Below are 24,997 nucleotides of genomic sequence, written 5' to 3'. Positions count from 1 at the left end.
TCTGGACAGTGAACCTTCACTGAGGAGGTCAAGCAGTTTCTCAAAGGAAGTAGCATCTAACATGAAATGTCAGGGTTGGGAGGAATTATGCATATTTTTGGTTTCTGTTTCACTTGTTACCATATCAGATACTTTGTTGTGTTGTCTTTGAAGAAGATAATCTCTGTGAATATGGTTTTTTGGTAAGCTTTTTTGTTTTCTTCTAGTCTTCACTGATACATTTGCAGGTTTGAATTTTTGAAGCTGATTAATGAAAATGTCTGTTTAAAGCCTGAGAACTCATTATTTAGAGGATTTTTTGCATTAGCCATGGATTGGCCAGTTTCTCCTTATTGCCTGTTCTCAATCAGACATTTATATAATCAGTACTTAACCAGGAATTATTGGCTTTCTGCATGATGAAGCAGAACACTCATTGCCCTCAAGGATGATTGTTTTTAATGATTGCTAAATGATTCCCTTTCTTAGTTAAGGAAACTTTTTTTTTTTTTATGACAACCCATAAAGCTTTTAACACATTAAGTATCACAAGCCTTTTTTGAATCATTTACGTGATGGTGATAAAATAAAAATCACTTAATCAGGTTGTTTAAAGTTAAATAGCTCTTTTTCAGCATTAATGTGACCTATCCTAATGTGCTTTTTCCTTTGTCTTTAGTGGGGTGGCTTTCACACTTTTTAATTCTGATACTTTTTTTTCTATTTTATTCTATTTCTTTTAAAGCTAAATGCTAAATGGGATCTGCCAGAATTCAAAAGCATTGTCACACTGTCTCTAGTTCCTCTCTCCTCATTTTCTTTTTAACTGATTTGGATTTTGCACTCTATTAATAGACTACTTTGATTAAGGTCACTGGTGACCTTGATGTTCCTAAATCTAATGGTCAGTTCTACATCTTTATTTGTGTTAACCTGTTATCAGCATTAACACAGTTTTATCACTCCTTCCCTTAATGACTTTCAGGACCCAAACTCGGTTTTTCTCCTACCTGGCTGCATGCTCCTTCTCGGTCTTTGGTAGTTTTTCTTCTCCCTGACACCTTAACATTACATTGTGCTAGGGCTTACTCGAAAGCCCACTTTTCTTATGACTGCAAGTTTGTTACTCCATGTACCCATTTGAAGTCTCCACTTACATACCCAAAATACATCTCAATGATAACACGTTCAAAACTGAACGTCTAATTTTCCCTTTAAACTTAAAATCTTTCAGTGGTCTTTTTATCCTTCTCATTGTTGAAAACCAAAAACTTGGGTTCTGCCTTCAAAATATATCAAGAATCAAACTTCCTCTTGCCACCTTTCCCTCACTGGTACCACCACTATCCAAGTCACTGTTCTCTTACCTGGAAAATCGCAGAATTGGTTTCCCTGGCTTCTATACATGTTCCCCTACAGGTTTTTCTCAAAACATCTGTTAGCTCAGTCCTTCTAAAATACATATCACTCCTTAGCTCAAAAGTCTCCATTAACTCCCCATTTTACTCAGAGTAAAAGCCACAGTCTGTACCATAATGACCCTACATGATCTTCATTGCCTCTCTTATTTCATTTCCTACTGCTTGGTCGTCTCTCTTTCCACTTCAGGCACCTTGGCTGCCGTGTTCTTGAACATGCAGACATACACTCAGTGTAGGACCTTTGCAGGCATTGTTTTCTATGCCTGGTATTTATATGGCTGACTCTCTCGCCTCCTTGACGTTTGGTCAAATGTCATCTTCTTAGTGAGGCCTAGTAATCATTTTAAAATTGAAGCCCATCTACTCCTCTCCCAACTCCCCCCCCCCTTAATTCTGCTCAACACTTTTATGTAATACCAATTTTTAGCATATATATATAGTAATATGAGGTAGACAGATACTGTTTGTTGTCTGTGCCCTACCCGCACCCCTCCTCCTCAACTCTTTGCTAGAATATGAGTTTCATGAAGACAGGGGTCTTCATGAGATGAATCCCAAATGCCCAGAACAGTGCCTGGTGTGTAGTAGGCATTTAATAAGTGTTCACTCAAGGGAGGAGGGAAGGAAAGAAGTAAGGGTTTTATGACTTACGTAATTGTTAAAACCCATTTTGAAAACTCAGTTTGAAAAATGCTGGTCTAGTGGCTAGACTCAATCCTTAATTTTGTATTTGGGATGCTAGTATATATTAACAAGCTTTCAGGGATAAAATTTTCATTTTTTAGTTTTGTTCAGTTAAGTTTGGTTTGTCCAAAGTGCTGGTTGGAGTTATTCTAATAATAATCTAAATGAAAACATAACAGTGCTTTTCAGATACTGCCATTTGTGTTTTATAACTTTGAAGGCCATCATTTACCATTTGCAATTTGTACTTTTCAGATCTTTTTCCAGGCACCAACAGGTGTTAAGTCATACTGTATTTGATGTTACACAATTTTGGATTTTTGTGGAATTTGGTTGGTTTTTGTTGTGGTAGTACGTGTTTTGCATCTAATAGTCTACCATGGACACTGTATCTTGAGGTGTGGTACGTGGATGCCAAGCCAGACTTGGTTCAGATCAGTTTGTATTTAGGTTCTAATTCTTCATTGTTAACAGTAGTCACCAAGGCTGAATGCTTTGATATGTTTGTATTATTATTTCCACAGAGTACATACAAACATACATACACACAGACTTTCTGTGTCTAAAATAACAGTATTTTTCCAAGGTACACTTGTGCCAGCAATATGTCAGTATTTGTTTCCCCATACTCTTGCTGATTCTAGATATTACAAGGGTTAAATATCTTTATTTTCTTCTAGTATCTCATGATTGATGGACTGCTTCTTTCCCCACCCCCATGTCATACGCGCATTATTATTCTCTCTGAAATAGGTGTAATAAGAGGTGTAGTAATCTCTTTTTCTCAAGCTAGTTATTTCCAGTACATCCTATCCCATGATTAGAAATGCTATGGGATCAAATTCCCATATGGTCCTCAATCTCTTTATAGACTCTTACTCTCACTATTTCCTGTCCATTCCTACAAAGTACTGTCTGATTTTAATCACTGTATCTTACCCCTTTTGATAAATTCATAGCCCTACTACACACACTTAAGTATATACACATTGTTCCCCCTTTTTAGGAATGACTATTTTTGCAGATATGTTTTAGAATAATTTTGTTGGGTTTTAAAGAAATACCCACTGGAATTTTGTTTCAAAATGTATTAAAGGTATAGATTAACTTGGAATTTGTTTCTATACAGTATGGAGGTTAGAACTTTAAAATGTCCATTTATTCAGGGCTTTCTTTTTGTTATATGTCTTACGTAGTTGTAAAATACATTGCTGCGTTTTCTATAGTTTTTGTTGCCATTTTGAGCATGCCCCTTTTTCCGTTACATAGTTCTGTATCAAATGCATTACATGTATATGTGAGGCCCTGACACAGGTGTATGTGTATACATGCCCTACACCCATGCGTCCTTCACACTCTTTAATACTTAGTTCTTTTAGATCTCCTAACCTTACAGTCACATTGTGTGCAAATAATAAATTGCATCTTCTTTTCTAATGCTTGTACCACTTCTTTTTTCTTAATTTGTTGTAGCAACTAGATGATAGGCAGGTTTATGATGATTTTGTGTATGTATAATTAGATTGAAAAAATTTAATTAATGGTTTTATTGTGTTGATCACATTATTAGCTCAATTAGCCTTGAAGTTTTGTTTAATATTAAACCAAAGAGTACTTGGATAAGTGCAAGATCTTTTGCTACTCTGGAAGCTACAAGACCATTGTCTTTGGCTAATAATAAAAAGAGTAATAACTTTCTGAATTTCTAGAAGTTTACATCTGAAGTGAAGGATCTACCTCATCCAAGCAAATGCCACATTAAAAGTTAGGACTATAAAGTTTGATTTCAAAATTATATGACTTAAGGCCATTTTTCTTGCGCTTCTGAGAGTGAGTAATAGGCTGGGCTTTGCCTACCTCAACACTCCGTTTTCTAAGCTGCAAACAGATGCCAGGTGTGGCTGCCTGCAGCCTGGGCCGCTAGTTCTCAGGTTGCTGCCCCTCCTAGCAAGCCTGTGCCGGTGATTCCTTGGACCTAGAAAATGCTGATCTTGGCTATTTGAGTAGGGCTAAAGGTTAGGTATAACAGGTTGTTCAAGTGTATCTGACTTTGAGTTAACTCTCAACAATTTAATTCCATCTAGGCAACAGAAAGCCAGACATTTTAAATCATGTCGAATGTAATTAAAAATTAAATGTGTTGGCTTAATTTTCTTTGACCTGTTAGTTGCCTTTCATTCCCAGGTAAAGATTACTAATACTTCGGATAAATATTTTATTGTTATGGAAGGAGGAAGAGAAGATTTTGTACTTTTTCTTAAAACTGGGCAGAAGTTTACTTTTGTCCACCCCTACCTACCAGTTTCCATATTTATTGGCTATTTGACATTTTTTTAATTTTTAGGTTTGGGTTTAAATTTTAGTTGAAGTAATCAGCTTAATTTCTCAATAGTCTTAGTCTACTTAGCTTTATATCTTTTTTTTTTTTAAGATTTTATTTATTTGACAGAGGGAGGCAGCAAGAGAGGGAACACAAGCAGTGGGAGTGGAAGATGGAGAGCAGGCTTCCCGCCAAGCGGGGAGCCCAGTGCGGGGCTTGATCTTAGGACCCTGGGATCGTGACCTGAGCTGAAGGCAGACGTTTAATCATTGAGCCACCCAGGCGCCCCTTAGTTTTATATCTTTTAGCTAACTTAGTAATATTAATATTTTTCCCAGGTTTTTTATTATGAAAAATGTCAAACCTAAGATGGTTATCTTGTAGAATGGCCCACATTTTGGATCTGTCTGAGTGTTCCTTCATGATTAATTTAAGAACTTACAATCATCATAGTCTTCGTTACTTAGGTCCATTTACTGAGAATAATGTTTATACTTCTGTCATGGCATTTAATGATTACTAATATTGACCTAATTCCATTTCATTCTGTTACTGAATTTGATCTTAGTGGAGATCTCCTAATGATTCTGAGAACAGGATCCTAATTTTAGAAGATCTGTGTTCTCTCCATTTCTAACAAAGATCTCCTCTGTGGACTTAATACAACCATTCCACCTGTGCTATATAAAACACAGAGAATTGCTTACCTCTTTTAAAGTTTAATGGATTTACTGACTGATGTTCATAAAGCCCACAGAAGATGTAAAATACAGCTAAAATAGTAATAATTAGAGAAATGATTGTGATTTTTTTTAATCCTTTCAAACAAACTTTAATGTAGCCTATGTGTTGTATCCTCAGCAGACATTCTGTCTCATACTTAGAGCTGAAGGAAAGGAACATTAACCTTAAATGTCTACTAGGTGGTAAGCACTGTGCTAGAGTCTTCAAATGCATCTTCTTTCTTAATTAGATACTTGAATTCTTATTTCCATTTTATAGATAAGGAAACCAAGGGTCAGAGGAGTTTACTAGCTTGCTCCGTATTACAAACATGGTGTACCTGCTGCCGTCAGGCTGTGAGCACGGAGCTCTGTAAGTTTTCTAAGTTGGGTTTCATCATGAGAACTTTTCTAAATACTTCTGAAATGTCACGTATGTTGAAGAAGATCTCCTCCCCCAAATTTGGTAGCTACTAGTGAAGAATTTACACCATCGAAACATTTAATATGCAGACAGTGTTTTTTAAGTATATTAATTTTCCAGTTACAGTATATCTCCTGTCACTGATTCTGTTCCAGGATGTTGGCAAAGGATGAACTGATGGCCATACTTCAGAAATGTTTCCAGGTTTTTAAGTCCTCTTCTGAAAAGCAGCTTGGGAGCACAGCAAAGAGAATAGAGGAGTTTCTGGCCCAGTTTCAGAGTCTTGATGGTGAGAATATAATATCTTGCCAATTCTACTGGTTATGACAGTCATTTAAATAAAATAACATGGAAAAATCCCATACCAGCCCTCAGAATGTCATATCCTGACCAGTACAAAAAAGATAAATCGTTCTCTTCCAGAGTTGGTTTAAACAATGAAAGCATCAAATGGGCAGGAAAAAAAAAAATTCTTCCTCCAGACGGACAGTTTAAAGGACTTACCTTTAAAAAAAACAAAAAGAAATCAAAAAGATTGGAGAGAGTAGCAGGGCATCATAATTAAGGACTCCTTTTAGATGTTTTTTCTTAAGCTTTTCATCAAGTTCTTTATAGATTTCAAAAACACTGCATAAATCATTTGTAATCCTGAAAAATAATAGCTGTGAACCACTTTCACAGCAATGAGGCTCATTGGTATGCTGATTACCAAAATATGCATGAAGTCGGCTTTAATTGGATTTATGAAAACTGGAGTCTTTCAGTCCTAAGCAGACTGAGGCAGCCTGGCATCCCCCAGTGTTGGAGTGTTATCATTTCCTTGATTTTGCCTGACTGCCACGCCATCACTTCTGTTTGCTGAGTGCAGGCGTAGCCTAATTGTGGATAGGTGATCAGGTTCTGCTTTCTAATGCAGCCAGACTTCTGTGTTCTCATAGGGCACCATGGATTGATCCTGACCATTCATGGGCTCTTGCTCTTTTCTGGCACTAAAGGATGGCATTCTTTTGGTAAAACAAACAAAACAAGTGTGCACCCTTTACTTCCCCCTAGAGGGAAATTGTAATTTGGGAGGGGAGGGAAAGAGGCAGCTTGGTATGTAAACCCATAGATGGGACATGGCTTGGTGAAAATTCTTCGCTTGGAATGTCTGAATCAATCCTTTCTCTGTTTGGCAAGGGTTCCTTTGTCCTGAGAATCCTTTGGGTGAAAGGAAACTGCTTTTGCCGAACTCCCTCCGTATCTGTCCACAGCTGCCATGCTAGGTACCTGATGAGTGCTTAGTCAGTGGAAGACGAAGAGACAGTTTGCTTGCCTGGAGTGACCTGAGCAGCCAGAATGAGGAAGAACAATAGTAAGAGGGTTTGCTTCAGGTTCTTTGTAGGCGCTGCTCTTTTGCAGTACAGCATGAGCCAAGCCATTTTTCAAATCATAAAATTTTAAAGGACTAGAAATTGGTATCATAGAGATCATTGAGTTCGGTTACAAACAGAAACTAAAGCCCAGGAGGAAAATGTAACTTGCTCTGGATCCCACAGGTAGCTAGTGCTAGCACCCAGGCTAGAGCCACCTCTCTTAAACCAACTCATTGTTTTGTTTTGTTCTCCCTCATTCATAATTTAAATGCCCCTTAACCGTGGCCACTAGGACAGTGAGGGGACACCCTTAAGGACACAAATTAGGTAAAAGACTTAATATAAGTAAATTGGGTAAATTTCAGTCTTTTACAAAATTGGACTCAGATTTGTCTAAATTAAAACTTAAGATATCACAATAAATTAACAAGTTGGTGAAACAAATTCTGTGGCATACTAAATAATAAAGGAATGCAGCTTTTAGAAATGGGAAGTTTGAAGATTAAGATCATTACCATTCGAAAGGTAAAGAATTTTACAAGTTGGAGCAAAACCAATGTCTTGAAGAAAGATCTGTATTTCTTTATTCTCAAAATGACACATTGTTAATAATAAAGTGAAATTAAACTCCCCACATTGGACAAGTACAAATATTTGACTATATGCTATTTCTGGTTCCTTAATACTTGCTACATTTTATAGTCTGGGTTTAAAATTACATTTGGAGGGTTAAGTAGGTCAGAATGTCATATCAGATTTATTTTTAAGGCTCTGCTATGTGTTAATGAAATGGGACAAAGAATTTATTAGATATTTTAATCTTAAATTGTATCTTTCTTGAGCCAGAAATTACCCATTGTGGCGAAATTGACTGAGAATGATGCAGATTTTGCAGTCACATCCTGTTGTCTTAGATTTGGTCCAAATAAGCCATGTGAGTGTGAGGTTCCTAAAACCTGTCCTTACGAGGAAAGGGTTTTTTAGAGCCTCATGCCCTCTAGAAGCACAACTACACCTTTTACCAGATACGGTTTTCTGTTCCTTTTGCCAAAGAACTATAGTGCACTTTGTTTCAGTAGATTATTTCAAGTCTTTTACACACTACCTCTTTCATACTCAAGTAGCCTTGTGTCAAAAATAGTGAATTAGAAGGTTGATGCTGGGTTTGCAGGGTGTGTGTTTGTGTTGTTTACGGTCTTGGCATAATCAAAGGAATACAGTTTAAATTTGTTTCTTAAAAAGCCATTTATAACAGCACAAAGAATTGGAGTTTTTTGCTCTTGGCTTATGGGGTTTTGTATGTACCTTTGTTTTGCTTTCATTGTGGTCATGTTTTTAAAATCCAGTTGCTGGTTTGTTGAAGCTATCTCTGTGACATAATTATGTAATATTTATAGACCTTCAGCTTCTGGGGGAAATCATTAATTTGATGTGACCTTGATGCCTTGCCACATTGGAAAAAAATAGATGAAACTTTATTTCCCTTGGAGTAGTAGAAATACTTGTTCTCTTTGACTTGAATGGATTTACCCTAGTTGCTATATATTGGTTTTCTATTAAAAATTAGAAGCCAAAGAAGAAGAAGATACTTCTGGGTCACAGCCAAAGGGGCTTCAGAAGACAGACCTCTATCATCTTCAGAAGGTAACTTCTCCTTCCAACTGCATCTTGGCATTTCTTTTTTTCAGTGTGTGCTCTAGGTTAGCTCTGCCTAAATGTTTTTGTTTTTAATTTTTAAACCACAACCAGCAACAAAGCAGTTTTTGTAACTCACTTATAAATTGAACATCCTGTTTATCTGGTACATTGCTGTCCTCACTCTGTATTTATGAAGAGTGGAATTTACTAGAGAGGAATTTACTAGCCAACATAAGTGGGAACTGTTCCTTTAGCCTCAGAGAGAAAAAAAGAATCAACTACTAGTAAGGAAAAAATGGGGACACTGTTGCCAAAAGGAATCTAATTATTTATCTGATGTATTTTGTTTGTTTGTTTGTTTGTTTGGTCAGAGAAACCCAGAATAGCCTAATCCATAATTTTAGATACTTTTCTTGATTTTTTTTTAAAATGCATATTCAGTAGTGAGTAGAAACTGAGCCACAGTATGTCCAACATAATCTTTTTCAGATATTTCTAAGTTTATGGTCTTCTTTGTCAAAGCAAAGATCCTTCTTTGTATCATAATACCAAGTTATGATAAATGTAGAGTAAGCTTTAAGTCAAAGCAAGACAGAACACATTGAATTTATTCTATTTAGATGGACAAAGGCTAAGGCTGTTTTTGTTTCTTTTTCTTTTAAGTCTCTTCTTTATTTTTATTTTTTATTACCATATAATGTATTATTTGTTTCAAGGGTACAGGTCTGTGAATCATCAGGCTTACACATTTCACAGCACTCACTATAGCACATACCCTCCCAATGTCCATCCCCCAGCCACCCCATTCCTCCCATCCCCCTCCCCTCCAGCAACCCTCAGTTTGTTTCCTGAGATTAAGAGTCTCCTATGGTTTGTCTCCCTCCCTGGTCCCATCTTGTTTCGTTTTTCTCTCCCTCTTCTCCCCACAACCCCCTGCCCTGCCTCTCAGATTCCTCGTATCAGAGAGATCATACGATAATTGTCTTTCTCTGAGTGTTAAGTCTTTCTCTTAACTGAAGTAATGGGGTTGTGGATTGGTGGCACTCTACCATGATAGCAATAAAGTGAGCTATCCTTTTTCTCTTTCCCTGAAAACCTACTTGATACATATTTGAAGCAAGACACTTAGGAGGGATTCTTTCTAGACCTTAAAAATCAAAATCCATTTTGATCTGGTTCATTCTCTCCACATTCTGTTTTTATGGACCTAGCACTCCCTGTGAGGAATTTTCTGTTGCAGAATCACCAGAAAGAATATGTTCTTTCATTCATAGTCCTTATTGGAAATGAAGGAATTAAGAAGAACAAGTAAGAAGCAGACCAGGTTTGAAGTACTCAGAGAAAAAGTTGTCAACTTCATTGAAAGTCTGGTGAGGTGAGTCTGTTGCTCTTAAAAGCTAAAAGTCAGGCTATTTTCCCAACAACACTGGAGTGACAGCTGTCCATAGCCAGTCCAGGGCACTTTCTCCTAAATTAGATTCGGCTTTATTCTTTTCAGGTCCCTCTGTACAGCTTAGAATTATAATTTTGATTCATTTTTCATCCTTATTAAGATGTCTGATCAAATGACTAGCTCAGTCCTTTGTTGCCAGTTCAAGAACACAATTCAAATTTGATATAGTTCATTAGGCTGGAGTGGGGGGTGGGATGGGGGTGGAAACAGAAAGTGAGTGTTTTTTCCCCTTTCTCATAACAAGAGTGTTTGCATTGCACTTTATTCTTGTTCTGTCTTTGCTGGGAGAATGCTGAATCTGGGCCAAGCCCAGAAGACAGAGCAGGCTAGTCATAATGTCCTCTTTTATCCAAGTAAAGGACTTTATTCTAAGGAATACCAGTGCATCTTATGAGGACTACCTTCATGTTGGGAAATGTACTCATAGTAATTTAGAAGTCCATTAGCTCTGCCTGTATTTTAAAATAGGATTCCTTTTTGGGAAACCCAGATCATTCTAATTTACAGATTTCCCAAAAGGCAGTTTTATGTAGGTGTGTGGAATTACCCACCTAAAAGCTGCCTTTCAAGCAGTTGGGACATGCTATAGGAAAAAGAGAAATGTGAAAAACAAAATGATTTAATAGTTAAAAAAGAGGAAAAAATTTATTTTTCATTGCGGCTTCTGTGTTTTAACAGCAGTTCAAACAGCAGGCTAGGCACTGAATATAATCAAGTACTGAAAAGAACAGCTCAGTCACTGAAGACAGAGTAGTTTTCTGATAAATTACCTGTCCTCTTAAAAGTGTAAAGTTCCATTTCTAGGACAGTGTAGGAACAGGGTCATTGTTCCCAATCATTGGAGAAAAATTACTAATGCCATGGAGGAGGTCCAGATGATCAACCAAGTGTGACAAAAGAAAGGTTAAAGTGAGAAGTGTGTCATGTACAAGTGATGCAATGCAATATGCTGAACTGTGTCATGGCCAGAATTGACCTTTTAGAACTCATACAGTTAACCTTGCCCTGCTGGGCTTTCCTGTTCTTGTAGTTTCTTGCCCAAGTATCTGGCTCCTTTCTTTTACCAACTTGTGACCATTGCTATTGCTGAAAAAAATTATAGTGTATTTTAGCATAATTTGTAGGCCAGATGTCAGGTTCCTTTCTGAATTCCCGCAAATCCCAGATTGAAGGCTCTGAAATCAGACAACCATTCCTTTTGCTCTTTGACCATGATCTTTCCACCTGTGTGTGACTTTTTAGCCTTTCTGAGAAGTTACTGAAATAAAGTGAGCATGACTAAATTGTGCTGTGTTGTGAAATCATAGAGTTTTCCATACCAGGATTTACTATTTTATCAAGATTGACTCTCCCTGGCAGGAGGAGATTGGGATTGTAGCATATTAGAGCTAAAACAGACCTAAGTAGACATGTGGCAGCTAAAACCCAGAGAGAAGCTAGGACTTAGGGAAAGTCACAGAGTCCTGATCTGGAGATGTCCAACAGAAGTGCCTCTCCATCTCTCCTGACTTTCTCCAAGGAGGCCACATCACAGGTGTTTGAACAGAGCTTAGAGTCCTGGAGAAAAGGTGTTCATTAAAGATAAATATAGGCAATAGACTCCAAGAGCCAGGTTCCCAGTTCATCATGAACAGCTCTTGATGAAACTCCTGAGAACGGAGAATAAAGTGCTACTTTCTGCATTACTGTTTTCATCAAAATACAAGCTTCAGCTTTGCAGCCCTTGTTGATACTAAGTGGTCCCTACCCATTTCCTCAGAACCATCTCTCTTTTGTTTGTGAACTCTGATCTGAATCCAGAATGAGCACCATGCAGTGCTCTAGTGCTGGGCTCATTGCTTACTTCTTCTCCCCAGCAGGTAAGCTGCAGGAGAGCTCTGCTCATCTCCGCATTTGTAGTTGGACACAGATTCTCATGTGTGATGTTTTGTCACTGGTGGTGGCCAACTAATGTAGCAGCCAGTGTGAACCAAACATAGGCAAATGTTTTATTTTGCCTCTGATGGAGGTTCTTCAGTGAGATCCAGAAAGTCCTTTTGCCTCAGGAATTACCTAAATTTCTAAACATTAAAGATGCTAAAGAGGGCAGAGAGTACAAATGTGAGATAATTTTTCTGAAGTTGACTCTGCTTGCCTTGTTTGATTTCCAGTCCTTATTACATAGCAGGACTTCAGGGGGGGTCTTTTAATGACAAGTCATTATAATGATTGGGAAGAAACAGCCTGAGGTTGGTGTATAATAGTTTACGGTCAGAAATTACAAATGGGTAGCTAGCTGGCTAGGGAGGCAGTTGATGTTACAAAACCCATGTCATAGGCTACCGCTAAGTTAACTTAATCTTGAGTAAGAGGTTAGCAGTGCTTAAGGTATAGAATGCTGAATCCTTAGGGCCAAGTCAAACCCATATGCTTTTTTGCAAGTGGGCTTTATTCTGCTTAACTCTAGGGAAGGAGCAGTAGCATTTACAAGTGAAATGAGCAAGGGGCCAGGAGTTCTCTTGAGATGGGGAGGAGTGATGTACATGGTTAATACCTCTCCTCTTCCTCTCGTCCTCAAAGCCACTGACCACAAGGGGGAACAAGTGGAGTGGGATTTTCTCCCAGGATGGGAAAATCTAGGATCTAGAGGAAGATGGTAATTTCCCCGGTGGCTGGGCCGAGGCAGCTGCTTTGTTCTGCCTGCACTTGGTGGGAAAAGGAGCGGACAGAAATCCATCATGTGGCCAAAATATTTAAAGCCCAGTACTGGACGAAGCCCCAAATCTTTATGAAGGCATGTGAGTTAACTACTTTACTCAAGTTAGCAACATATTACTCTTACCTTCGGGTTGTGTTTGCCAAAGTTTCTCCCTTCCAGTTTGCTCCCTCCAGGCTACCCAAGAGTGATGTCACTGTCATGGCACAGGCAAGCTCATAGGCTCATTAGACACTGAAAGTGAACTTCTTAATGCTTTATTTCCTACGTTCAGATTTCATTAAAATTAGGTTGTCAACTAACTCATAAATTGCAGAAAACACCCGAGTTACAGTGGTTTAACTGAAATTTTAATGATGAACAATTTGCTTGTTTTCCAGTATTCTAAAGCTAAAAGTTATAGCCTTTTCTGCCTTCTTAAATTAAAATTTAATTCTAACATAACAAAAACCTTCCAGGTACCATTTCTATGAAACATATCAATTAAAACATTTTCTGTGATCCAAAAAGAATTTCCTAAATTCTTAATTCTAGGTCTGAGGCGTATTTTTAAACACTGTCAAGAGTAAAATAAATGTCTGCTGTGGTAAGGAATGTGGCTATCTCAGTTTTCTAAATAATTACTTTAAGAAAGTATTCATTAATACTCTTAAGAAATTCTGGCTTTAAGGTTTTGAGCAGAAATGTGACTTAGGTGCATTTGTTCCTAAAGGTTTAACTGAGAACTAAAATACGGTTTCTTAAACTCAAGTGAATGTGAGTTTTAAAAATTACATGGAAGAGGTACAATTCTGAGTAAACCTGTACTAACTTTGCTCTTTGGCTTTTGTTTCATTTGTTTGTTTCTGGTTGTTGATGTTGCTTTTTAAGTTCGTTGCTCAGTCTTCCACAAAGGATTGACAAAGATGTTATACTGAACATAAACATGTGCTTATCTAAAAGTGGACACCTCACTTTGGCTGTTTCAGAGAATACCTTCTGCCACCAGAGACACAGCCCCTGCACGAGGTGGTGTACTTCAGCGCCGCCCACACCCTGCGGGAGCATCTGAACGCGGCGCCAAGAATCGCCCTCCACACTGCGCTCAACAACCCTTATTATTATCTCAAGGTAAGAAGCAGATTCATCACTCTGGAAGTTTAGTTCACACCCCAGGCTTTATTTACCACAAAAATACTGTAAATTTGCAGTCCTAATGACTGGGGAGTTGGCAGTACAGGATTATACCTGTTTCAGGTTTGTTTGTTTTTTAAGATTTTATTTATTTGACAGAGATCACAAGCAGGCAGAGAGGCAGGCAGAGAGAGGGAGGAGGAAGCAGGCTCCCTGCTGAGCAGAGAGCCCAGATGCAGGGCTAGATCCTAGAACCCTGGGACCATGACTTGAGCTGAAGGCAGAGGCTTTACCCCTAACCCACTGAGCCACCCAGGCACCCCTGTTTCAGGTTTTTCCTGGAAGCTTTTAATCTCTCCTTCTATTTTCAATGATAGCCTAGCTGGATAAAGAATTCTTGGATGCATGTTTTTCTCGTTTAGTGCTCTGAAAATATCATGCCAGCTCTTTCTGGCCTGCCAGGTCTCTGTGGATAAGTCTGCTGCCAATCTAGTATTTTTACCATTGTATGTTACAGACTTCTTTTCCCGGGCTGCTTTCAGGATTTTCTCTTTTTCACTAAGACTTGTAAATTTTACTATTAGGTGACGGGGTGTGGGCCTTTTCTTATTGTTTTTGAGGGGCATTCTCTGAACCTCCTGAATTTTGATGCTCGTTCCCTTTGCCATATTGGGGAAATTCTCCCCAATAATTCTCTCCAGTATACCTTCTGCTCCCCTCTCTTTCTTCTTCTTCTGGAATTCCAATTATTCTTTTTTTTTTTTTTTTAAGATTTTATTTATTTATTTGTAAGAGAGAGAGGAGCGAGAGTGAGCACAAGCAGACAGAGTGACAGGCAGAAGCAGAGGGAGAAGCAGGCTCCCTGCCAAGCAAGGAGCCCGATGTGGGACTCGATCCCAGGACGCTGGGATCATGACCTGAGCTGAAGGCAGCTGCTTAACCAACTGAGCCACCCAGGCGTCCCTGGAATCCCAATTATTCTAATGTTGTTTTGTCTTATGGTGTCACTTATCTCTCGAATTCTCCCCTCGTGGTCCAGTAGCTGTTTGTCCCTCTTTTGCTCAGCTTCTTTATTCTCTGTCATTTGAAATGTCTTCTATATCGCTAATTCTTTCTTCTGCCTCATTTATCCTAGCAGTGAGAGCCTCCATTTTTGATTGCACCTCATTAATAGCTTTTTTTATTTCAACTTGGTTAGATTTTAGTTCTTTTATTCCTCCAGAAAGGGCTTTTATATCTCCCGAGAGGGTTTCTCTAATATCTTCCATGCCTTTTTTGAGCCTGGCTAGAACCTTGAGAATTGTCATTCTGAACTCTAGGTCTGACATATTACCAATGTCTGTATTGATTAGGTCCCTAGCCTTCGGTACTGCCTCTTGTTCTTTTTTTTTGTGGTGAATTTTCCCGTCTTGTCATTTTGTCCAGGTAAGAGTATATGAAGGAGCAAGTAAAATACTAAAAGGGTGGCAATAACCCCAGGAAAATATGCTTTAACCAAATCAGAAGAGATCCCAAATCACGAGGGGGGAGAAAGGGGATAAAAAGAGGTTCAAAAAGAAAGAAAGGGAAAAAAAAAGAAAAAAAAGAATTTAAAAAAAGAAAACAAAGAAAAATATAAAAAAGTAAAAAATATATATTAGATAAACTAGTTAAAGAACGTTGAAAAAGAAAAGGGTAAAAGTTAAAAAAAAAATTTTAGCAGAAGAAGAGGGAAAAAAAATGAAAAAGAAAAAAGTTAAATTAACTGCATGACTAAAAAAATCACAGGGAAAAAGCCATGAGTTCTGTGCTTTGCTTTCTCCTCCTCTGGAATTCCGCTGCTCTCCTTGGTATTGAAACCGCACTCCTTGGTAGGTGAACTTGGTCTTGGCTGGATTTCTTGTTGATCTTCTGGGGGAGGGGCCTGTTGTAGTGATTCTCAAGTGTCTTTGCCCCAGGCGGAATTGCACCGCCCTGATCAGGGGCCTGGGTGAATAATCCGCTTGGGTTTGCTTTCAGGAGCTTTTGTTCCCTGAGCACTTTCCGTAGAGTTCCGGAGGACGGGAATACAAATGGCGGCCTCCTGGTCTCCACCAGGAGGAGCCAAGAGCCTGGGGCCCCATTCCTCAGTGCGCCCTCAGAGAACAGCGCCCAGTAACTCCCTTCTGCCTGACCTGCGGCCGCGCTCCGAGCTCACTGAGCCTGTGGCTGGTTCAAGGTAACCCCGAGCTGCGAGCTTACTGTCGGCTCTGTCTCTGTAGCCGGCTTTCCCGTTCTAATACCCGCAAGTTCTGCGACACTCAGACACTCCCGATCCTTCTGTGACCCTGCAGGACCTGGGGCCACGCTGATCCCACATGGGCTTCGCCCGGTTTAGCCTCTGGAACATGTCCCTCAGCAGAACAGACTTTTAAAAGTCCTGATTTTGTGCTCTGTTGCTCCGCCGCTTGCCGGGAGCTGGCCCCTCCCCCCGGGGTCTATCTTCCTGTCGCCTTGGATTCACGTCTCCGCCAGGTCCCACCTTTCAGAAAGTGGTTGTTTTTCTGTTTCCAGAATTCTTCTCTTCTCTTGGATCTGCGGATGGATTTGCAGGTGTTTGCAATCTTTAGATAAGCTATCTAGCTGATCTCCTGCTAGCTGAAGTAGTCTCAGTCTGCTACTTCTCTGCCATCTTGACCTCTCCCCCTAAAATTCTTCTCTTTAATGGTAGGTCACAGAAGAGATCTGGTGTGATTTTAGGAGTCTTTAGGAAGATATATTATAATCTCTGTGTGTATCTGTGTGTGAGACACTTTCTCAGTAACCATGGATTTTGAATAAATTTTAAAAACACCGATTGTTGGGACCCCTGGCTGGCTCAGTCGGTGAAGTGATCACTTTTGATTTCCTCTCAGGTCATGATCTGAGGGTTGTGAGTTGGGCTTCACACCCAGTGCAAGGTCTTCTTGAGGATTTTCTCCCTCTTCCTCTGCCCACTGCTCCCCGCCCCACCGCCAAATAAATTAGCCTTTAAAAACACACACACACTGATTGTTTTTGTAGGGATTATTTAGGATCTGCAGCATTTGACAACCTAGTCTTTTCTCGGAGAGCTAACTTACAGCCTTGGTAGTGATGTGTTGGTATTAATAGGGTGTAATTATTGCTATAATCACAAATGTTGGAAGTGGCATTTTACTGAAAATCCCCAGGAAGTCCATAAACTTTTTACAGAAACCAGAAATGCATTAGATCCTTAGAAATTAATAGTGTATGATTAAAATAAAAAATTAATAATTTGCTTAAAATGAAAAATGAGCTTTTCTTCTGATTCCAAGTATTCGTCTAGTGATCAGGAGCTAAGGGGATTATAATGAAGACCTAATTCTAAACAAGAACTAGGTAACTATTGGGGAGTAAACAACACAACTCACTAAATAAAGGAAACCAAAAGGACTTTATTTACTGGCTTCCTAAATTAGTTTGGGGGTTCATTAATGTCTGCTTCTGTTCCTGATCATCTCTAAAAAGTAGTCATCTAAGTTTACTGTTGTTTTTAGAATGAAGCACTGAAGAGTGAAGAAGGCTGCATTCCAAATGTCGCCCCAGACATCTGCATAGCATATAAACTGCACCTAGAGTGTAGCAGGCTAATCAACCTTGTGGACTGGTCAGAGGTAGGTCATGGCAAAGAGAGTAAGCTATTTGTCTAACCATCGGTGACAGTTCTCCTAGGGTTCTTATACTTTTGGGACTTTGGAACTCATCTTAAATCTGTTTTTTTTTTTTTTTTTTTTTTTTTTTTAATGCCCTGTTCTTTTGTTTGGGAAGCATAAATCACCTCACACTGTAAAATCTCTTCCAGAAAAGCAGCTTACTGCTCAATAGTCTCACTCCAAGTCCCCTGCACTTTCATTCCACACTCCTCAATGTGGAATGCCAATTCTGCATTCATGCCAGGTCAAAATAAGTACATGATCTAACCCCACAGTTAACAGTAAGCAAAAGCTAAACAATTTAGGTTGGTTCTGTTTTTTCACAAAATAAAAGTGTATTATTAACTAGCTTTTCCTTTATCACAAAAAAAAAAAATATCGGAGTAACTGTACAACAGATTTAGCAATCAGGAAGTACAGTGAATACTTGGCAAGGCAATGGAAGACTAAGAGAAATAATTTCTTCCCATCCTCAGAGGAGTATTACAAAGTTAACTCTGTTGAAGGTCTTAACAGATGTCACCTTTTAAAACTATGTAAAATTGGCACCTTCTAAGAATGAGAAGTTTTGAGAATCTGGAATTTGGTGGAATATTTTTAAAATATGCCAGGTATCAGTTCCAGCAGCTTGACCTGGCTCCTTACAGAGTCATCAAGTGCAATATAAAATATCTGGCAATGGTAGAGATTTTTGTTTTCTTGTCTCGTCTCTGAAAAGGCTTTTGCAACAGTTGTGACAGCTGCTGAAAAAATGGATGCAAGTTCTGTAACCTCAGAAGAAAGGAATGAAATTATCCAGTATCCTTTTAACAAACCAGTTCTGTAATGTCTGAGTATACATGGAGTATAAAAGTTTATAGTTTCTCTAGACCAACAATAGATTTATCAAGACGTTTTCCAAACAATCTTATTACTTGTTAATACTAATACATATCAGCCCAGAATAACTTGTTTCTAAATACCCATTCCAAATTTAACCTAAAATGAGACCAAATATAAAATATTTGGTCTAAAACTTCTATCAAGGTCATACTCCAGAATTCAGCAAAAATGTTCAAAAACTGTCATTTTTAAATTCCCTATATTTTTCTATGGTGATTATATACTTTAAGAAGTGAAAGGGGAAGCAGTTTTCATAGTGTTATGAAAAATTAGAATTAGGTAAGCGTTACATACTTTACCATTCATGTCTTAATGAAAAGTGGATTCTAATTACATTGATGTTTTCTAGTAAGGGTTATAGTTTAATTTAGCATATGTATTTGAACTGTACTTCAGTTTAACAAAGCATGTTTTAACATTGAGACTTTAACTTCTTTATGTCAAAAAACCTAACATGGTGAATTTCCTTAGCCATAGCCTCCAGTGCTCGGTTTATTAGAGCTGTTTCTGAACTAGAACTTTTAGGATTTATAAAACCTACCAAACAGAAGACTGACCATGTGGCGAGGCTAACATGGGGAGGCTGCTAGAAAGCCAGTGAATGAAGCCAGAAATACCACATTAAGCTTAAGAGAGAAAAGGAGACCAGTCATATTTACATACCACCAGAAGACTGCTGGCAAGAAGCATGTAATCCTTGTGTACTGTCTGATCAGAAAGTAGACTGTTAAACTATTCCAAACAGGAATATATCAAGACACCTTTGGAGAACTTCAGAACCCAGCAAATGACATGCTTACATTGTAACTAAAACCTCTCCCACATTATCACTGTAATCTTCATAGTCATTACTAAATTATAAATTGTTCTTGAGCATACATAGTTTATAATGGTAATAAATTCCTTTATCCAGGTGTTACACTTGATTTACTATCCCTCATTCTTGCTCCCCCAGCTTCTTGGACTGGCATTCCTCACTTTAGTAAGTTGTGTAGTAAGTAAGATAAATATCCTACAGGTTGTTTTCTCCTAGGTGACTATATAGGTTCTAAAACTGCCTCTGCTGCCCCATTGTTTTTAGCCTAAAAATTTAAAAAATCCCAAGCTCTTTCGTTTTATGCTTTAAAGCAGTAAATATTCTACTTTAGGATGACCCATCATGGAGTTGTATAGCCTCTAAGACCTTTACAAATTACATCTCAATATTTAAAAATCCAAATGAGGAAAAAGTAAACCCCAATTGAAATGACATCTGGATGGATCTCTTCATGACAAGAATTCATCAAGTTAGTGAAACAAAGATACCCCCAAGTGCATTATTTAATATTCTACTCCCATGAGAACTCTGGGATATATCTTTTGAGTATTCACTAACTTACCAAAATTATCACACAGATATGACCACAAGGAAAACATCCAAATCCATTAAGAACTATCTTGGGTCACAGGGGCGCTTGGGTGGCTCAGTGGGTTAAGCCGCTGCCTTCGGCTCAGGTCATGATCTCAGGGTCCTGGGATCAAGTCCCACATCGGGCTCTCTGCTCAGCAGGGAGCCTGCTTCCTCCTCTCTCTCTGCCTAACTTGTGATCTCTCTCTCTGTCAAATAAATAAATAAATCTTAAAAAAAAAAAAAAGAACTATCTTGGGTCACAAACATTAGTGCTATGTAATTCTAGGCCTTTTTGTGTGTGTGCTTTGAGAACAGATTTAATGTATAATTAATTATTTTAAAAATTTATTATGAAGAAATTTGATAGCTTAAACCTCAATTCCAGAGTGTAAAGGACATATATAGTATAGAGCATCTTTGTCCTCTGGCAACATGATGGGCTCAGACAACATTAATGGTTAACTGCTGCTTTCCCCTTTTCCTGCTCCAAAAACAAATTGTCAGATGTTGCCAGGCTCAAAAAGAGGGAAATCCCAAGGTACCAGAAATAAAGAACCGCATGCCAAAAGAGAAAGCATCTAGCCCTGTAGAGCTCTGAGAAAGAGTTACCAAAAGAGCATTACTCTGAGCTCATCTTCTCATCTTCATCTAAAAGGTGCCAGGATTTCTTAACGTACGCAGTAAATACATGTACATATGTGCACAAAGAGCTGTCAGCTTTGAAATAAAGGCGTTTATGATATGCAAACACAAACATCACCACCATATAGGAAGAAACTGGACAAATAGAGGCTTTTGACACTTTGGAATCCATGTGTTAAAGGCCTCTGCCAAATGGGTATGATTATAACAGAGAATCCATTTCTATTCTGTGAAGTCTCCATGACTTATCTTCACAGCAACTCGCTCTGTATTTTTTTTTCAATATTCTTTAGTCCTTCTCCTCCAGTCAAGTTTCCTCTCACGTGTTTCATTTTTGATTAAGTTAGTAAAATCTGGGGAAAAGAATGTATAAGTGACTTAGAGCATCTCCCATCTGTTGCCTATTTAAGTGGGGCATTCGGCGATGGGAAAGGTTTTCCAATATTCGTGCTCGTTAATATGAAGACACCATCAATGTCTACAATGTGATTTTTTCCAGCTTTCAAATGGTGCTCAACAGGCACCAGAGAAAATTGTGATTAGATCCTGGATGGATCAGTGGGTTAAAGTCTCTGCCTTCGGCTCAGGTCATGATCCCAGGGTCCTGGGATCGAGCCCTGCAATCAGGCTTTCTGCTCAGCAGGAGCCTGCTTCCCTCCTTCTCTCTCTGCCTGCCTCTCTGCCTACTTGTGATCTCTGTCAAATAAATAATAAAATCTTAAAAAAAAAAACCCAAAACTATGAATTTCAGCAAGACTTGTATAGCAAAATGCTTACACAGTTAAGAGTCAGAGGAGCTGGCCGCCTACAGACCAGACTGACCTCTGAGGCACACCAAGTAGTAATAGCCCTGCTGGGCACTTAGTTGAATTCATGCTCCCAAAATGCATATCATATAGTGAACCACTTTTTCTTACTAAAGATTAGACGTGAGCAAGATAGAAACTGTTCTGTTTTTATAGTGAATACCCAAAAATGCTACAAAATTAAAGGTCATGAAGCCCATTTGTTGTGATCGTTATGGAGCACAAACCCCTCAAAGCCAGCCCTGTTTTAAGAGTTGCCTCAATTCTATGTCTATTTCTTAATACTTTACATCTAAACCTCATCCAAAACCTCTTCCAAAATACTTTACAAATGGGATATTCTGATCCACTAAATCTCTGTCCAATGAAATACTAATCTGAAAACCCTGAAGTAATCTGAAATTCATTCAGAAACTACTGAGCACATACCATGCTTGAGGCACTATTCCAGGCACTGTACACTTCCATGAACAAAGATCTTTGCCCTCATTGCATTCTAGCAGAGGGAGCAGAACAGGATTATATAGTATGCTATAAGGGAAAAAACAAACAAACAAACAGGATATCATGCTACAGTTTAAACAGTGATCATAGCAGGTCTCATCGAGGTAAGTTTTTGAAGAACTCAAAAATTGGCCAGTGAGGGATAGGCAGGGTGAACAGGTGAGACTAGAATTAAATAAAGTGGGGTGGAGTACAAGTAATTTAGGGCCCTGTAGACCACTAAGTCTTTTTTACTTAGGAAGCCCTCTCAGTAAAGACTTAGACTTTTAAACAATCACTCTGCTATGAGAAGAGATTGAGTGGGATATCCCAGGTGATGAGGAAATCATCAGCAGATGAAACAAGGACCAATTAGGCAATCACTGAATAGGACATGATCATATAATAAAGATGGTTGAGACTTCAGATGGAACCAAGATTAGATGGACTGTTTTTTGGCTGAGAAACTAGAATAGAGATGCCATTAACTGATTGGGGATGATGATCAGGAGGGACAGCTTAAGAGGCAAAAGTAAGTTTGGTTTTAGACCCAAGTTCTGAGACCTCTGTAAGATATCCAAGTGGAAATGTCTCCATAGAGAGGTGAATCTAATCTTACATCTCTATGATTAGATATGATCACCAAACTGAGTATGAACAGAGGAGGCAAGGAGTCCAAGGCCAAACTCTGGGACACATACATTTTAACACTTGGAAAAATGAAAGCAGGGAAAAGGAAAGAGTTACATAGAAGAACCAGACAGACCAAGAAGGAGCAGCCAATAAATTAGGAAAATCAGGCAAGCGTGGTATCTTGCAAGCCAACTGAAGAGTGTTTCAAGGTCAAATGTAGATTTAGCAATGTGAAAATCCTTTGTAACCACAAAATAGAACAGTGCAGAAATGTCTGATAGGGAGCATGTATCAGATGACAAATGTATCAGTTAACAAATGTCCAAACTATCAGTAGTCCTGGGAAAGGTATACATTGTGTGATGTAAATGAAGTCCATAGCATTGGATGTACTCTTACAAAAAGGTTTTGAATAAAAACATTAGACCTAACTTTTAGTTCTTACAGGGAACTCAGAGCGATGTAAGTTCAATTACTGACATCACAAACATTCAAGAAGCCAAAAGGTCTAGCTGTTTCAGAAAGTCAGTCTTGATCAAATCCTGCTTCAGGGAGAATAAAAAGCTGCAAATGACATTTGGGGAACAAATGGGAAAAATCTAAATATGGACTGGTTATTAAATTAGGTATTTTAAGTGGAGTAATGGTATCGATATAAGAAAACCACCTTATTCTTAGATGAATCGTGCACTTTGAAAGTTTAAAATATATACATATGAAATAAATAATGCAAAACAGTTTTTCACTGTTAAGTGGATCACTGGATTGTCCTTTAAGCTTTTCTATGAAATTTTTTCCCTAATAAAAGATGATGGTGAAAAGAGGCAACAGAGGAAGGTAAGAAAATTCTTGACTTTTGCTGTAAAGGCTATAGGGCAGAAAAATAGAGTAGTAACTAGTAGAGGGATCACAGGATCAAGGTTTTTTGTTTTTTTTTTTAAGACATGAGTGAGCAAGCACAGGGAGGAGCAGAGGAAGAGAGAGAAACTCTAGCAGACTCCTCACTGAGCTCAGAGCCTGACTCAGGGCTTAATCTCAGGACCCCAAGATCATGACCTGAACTGAAACGAAGACATTAAACAACTGTTTACCACCCAGGGACCCCTCAAGAGTTGTTTTAAAAAAAAAAAAAAAAAAAAAAAAAAGATTTTACTTATTTGACAGAGCCACAAAGCACAAGTGGAAGGAATGGCAGAGGAAGAAGGAGAAGCAGGCTCCCCACTGAACAGGGCACCCAACCCGGCCTGGGATCACAACCTGAGCTGTAGGTAGACAATGAAGTATCTGAGCCACCCAGGCACCCCTCAGATTTTTTAAGTAGCATGTTTACTGTGCTTTGGGTAATGATCTAGTAGAAAATAGATGTAGTACAGAGAAAACACTGTCTTTGTACAGGGGCTTGAATCTAACGCTTACCTAGGGCAAATGTAGGAACAGAGAACTGCAAAGTCATGTCTAGGAATAGACAAGGGACGTGCTATTAGTTGCTTTAGAAGTAACACCAGCTACTATGTAAATTTGAAGTAAGGGATTAAAGAAAACCCAAATGAGACAAAGAATTGTTCCCAGCCTTGGGTACCTGGATCACCTAAACAGATTCCAACAGTCCTCTCCTCCATACGTCTAAAGCAGTCTAAGATTGGAACCTGGGAATCCTTCCTAATAGCTCTCCAGTTTATATTGCTGACACAATGTCCTATTTACCATTTTTAGAGAAGGTCTTGCCCTAGGTCAAAGATAATTTTTACAGTCTAAATCTCCAATATCTAGTCTTCTCAGATTGCATATGCCTATTTTTGCTCAAAAATACAAAGAATTATACCTGGTCACATGACCTTGTTAATCAGGGAGTTACTGAACACTTCATAGCAACCTAAGTATAGCATCATACCAGTACTACTTTTTACTAAAAGAATGACTGTTAGCACATGGAATTCTGTAGCTATTTATCTGTTAAAAAGCAATTTCAGGGATCTCTGGGAATTTAGAATCCCTAGGTAGCTAGTAGGATCTTTCTCATTGAGATCAACTGTGGCTGGTTCTTGGACTAGAGTATTCAACTTATTGGGTCCATGTAATTACAACTAAATCCAAAAGATTGCCTTTTTCTTTTATTTTCTGGTATTCCCTCACACAGTTACTGATAACCAGTAAGTAGCTTATTAGCCAGGACTTTTTGGTAAGATAATAAGCAGAAATTTGGCTGTGGAGAAAACTTTATTCTTGATCCAACTTGAATTTAGAATTAAAACTATTAGTTGTGGCTCCACTGAGATTGCCAGTATTGATTTTCCTTTTAGTATACCTTGCCCTCCAAGTTTAAAAACCAGCTCTTTCATAAATTTAAGTCTATGCGAAAACTGAGTGTTGATTATTTTGCCCTTACTGGGGTTAAGAAGGGATAAAATGTATTTAAATTCATTCTTCTCCCACTCGTCCATATTCCAACTTATTGCGTGCATTCCCCTATAAATACCAGGGACTGTTTCCTTCCTCAGCCTTTGACATTGGCAGTATATCTGGAAGTTTATCTGTGGTTGTCACAGGTTGGAGGGTGCTACTGGCATCTAGTGGTAGAGGCCAGAGATACTGCTAAACTAATCCTTTAATGCACAGTAGGACTCCCACCACAGTGATCTGGCCCAAACTCTCAGTAGTGCCAAGGCTGAGAATCTCAGTTAGT

General features: G+C 38.6%; 1 protein-coding gene across 2 annotated transcripts in view; it reads left to right on the top strand.

Moving 5' to 3' along the window:
* Window positions 1–19,279, top strand: part of ORC3 (origin recognition complex subunit 3) — a 66,116-nt gene extending 46,837 nt beyond the window's left edge. For both annotated transcript variants that reach the window (XM_059177118.1, XM_059177119.1), the window contains 7 exons: window positions 5,706–5,839; window positions 8,473–8,549; window positions 9,818–9,918; window positions 13,660–13,801; window positions 17,323–17,439; window positions 18,197–18,276; window positions 18,845–19,279. In XM_059177118.1, coding sequence (XP_059033101.1) covers window positions 5,706–5,839; window positions 8,473–8,549; window positions 9,818–9,918; window positions 13,660–13,801; window positions 17,323–17,439; window positions 18,197–18,276; window positions 18,845–18,950 — 757 coding nt within the window. In that variant the 3' untranslated portion in view covers window positions 18,951–19,279. The remainder of the gene's footprint in view (window positions 1–5,705; window positions 5,840–8,472; window positions 8,550–9,817; window positions 9,919–13,659; window positions 13,802–17,322; window positions 17,440–18,196; window positions 18,277–18,844) is intronic.
* The last annotated feature ends 5,718 nt before the right edge of the window (window positions 19,280–24,997 follow it).

Source organism: Mustela lutreola, chromosome 6, assembly GCF_030435805.1.
Source record: "Mustela lutreola isolate mMusLut2 chromosome 6, mMusLut2.pri, whole genome shotgun sequence".
Taxonomy (NCBI): domain Eukaryota; kingdom Metazoa; phylum Chordata; class Mammalia; order Carnivora; family Mustelidae; genus Mustela; species Mustela lutreola.
The sequence above is the reverse complement of the archived record's forward strand: the minus strand, read 5'-3'. Positions and strand labels throughout refer to the sequence as shown.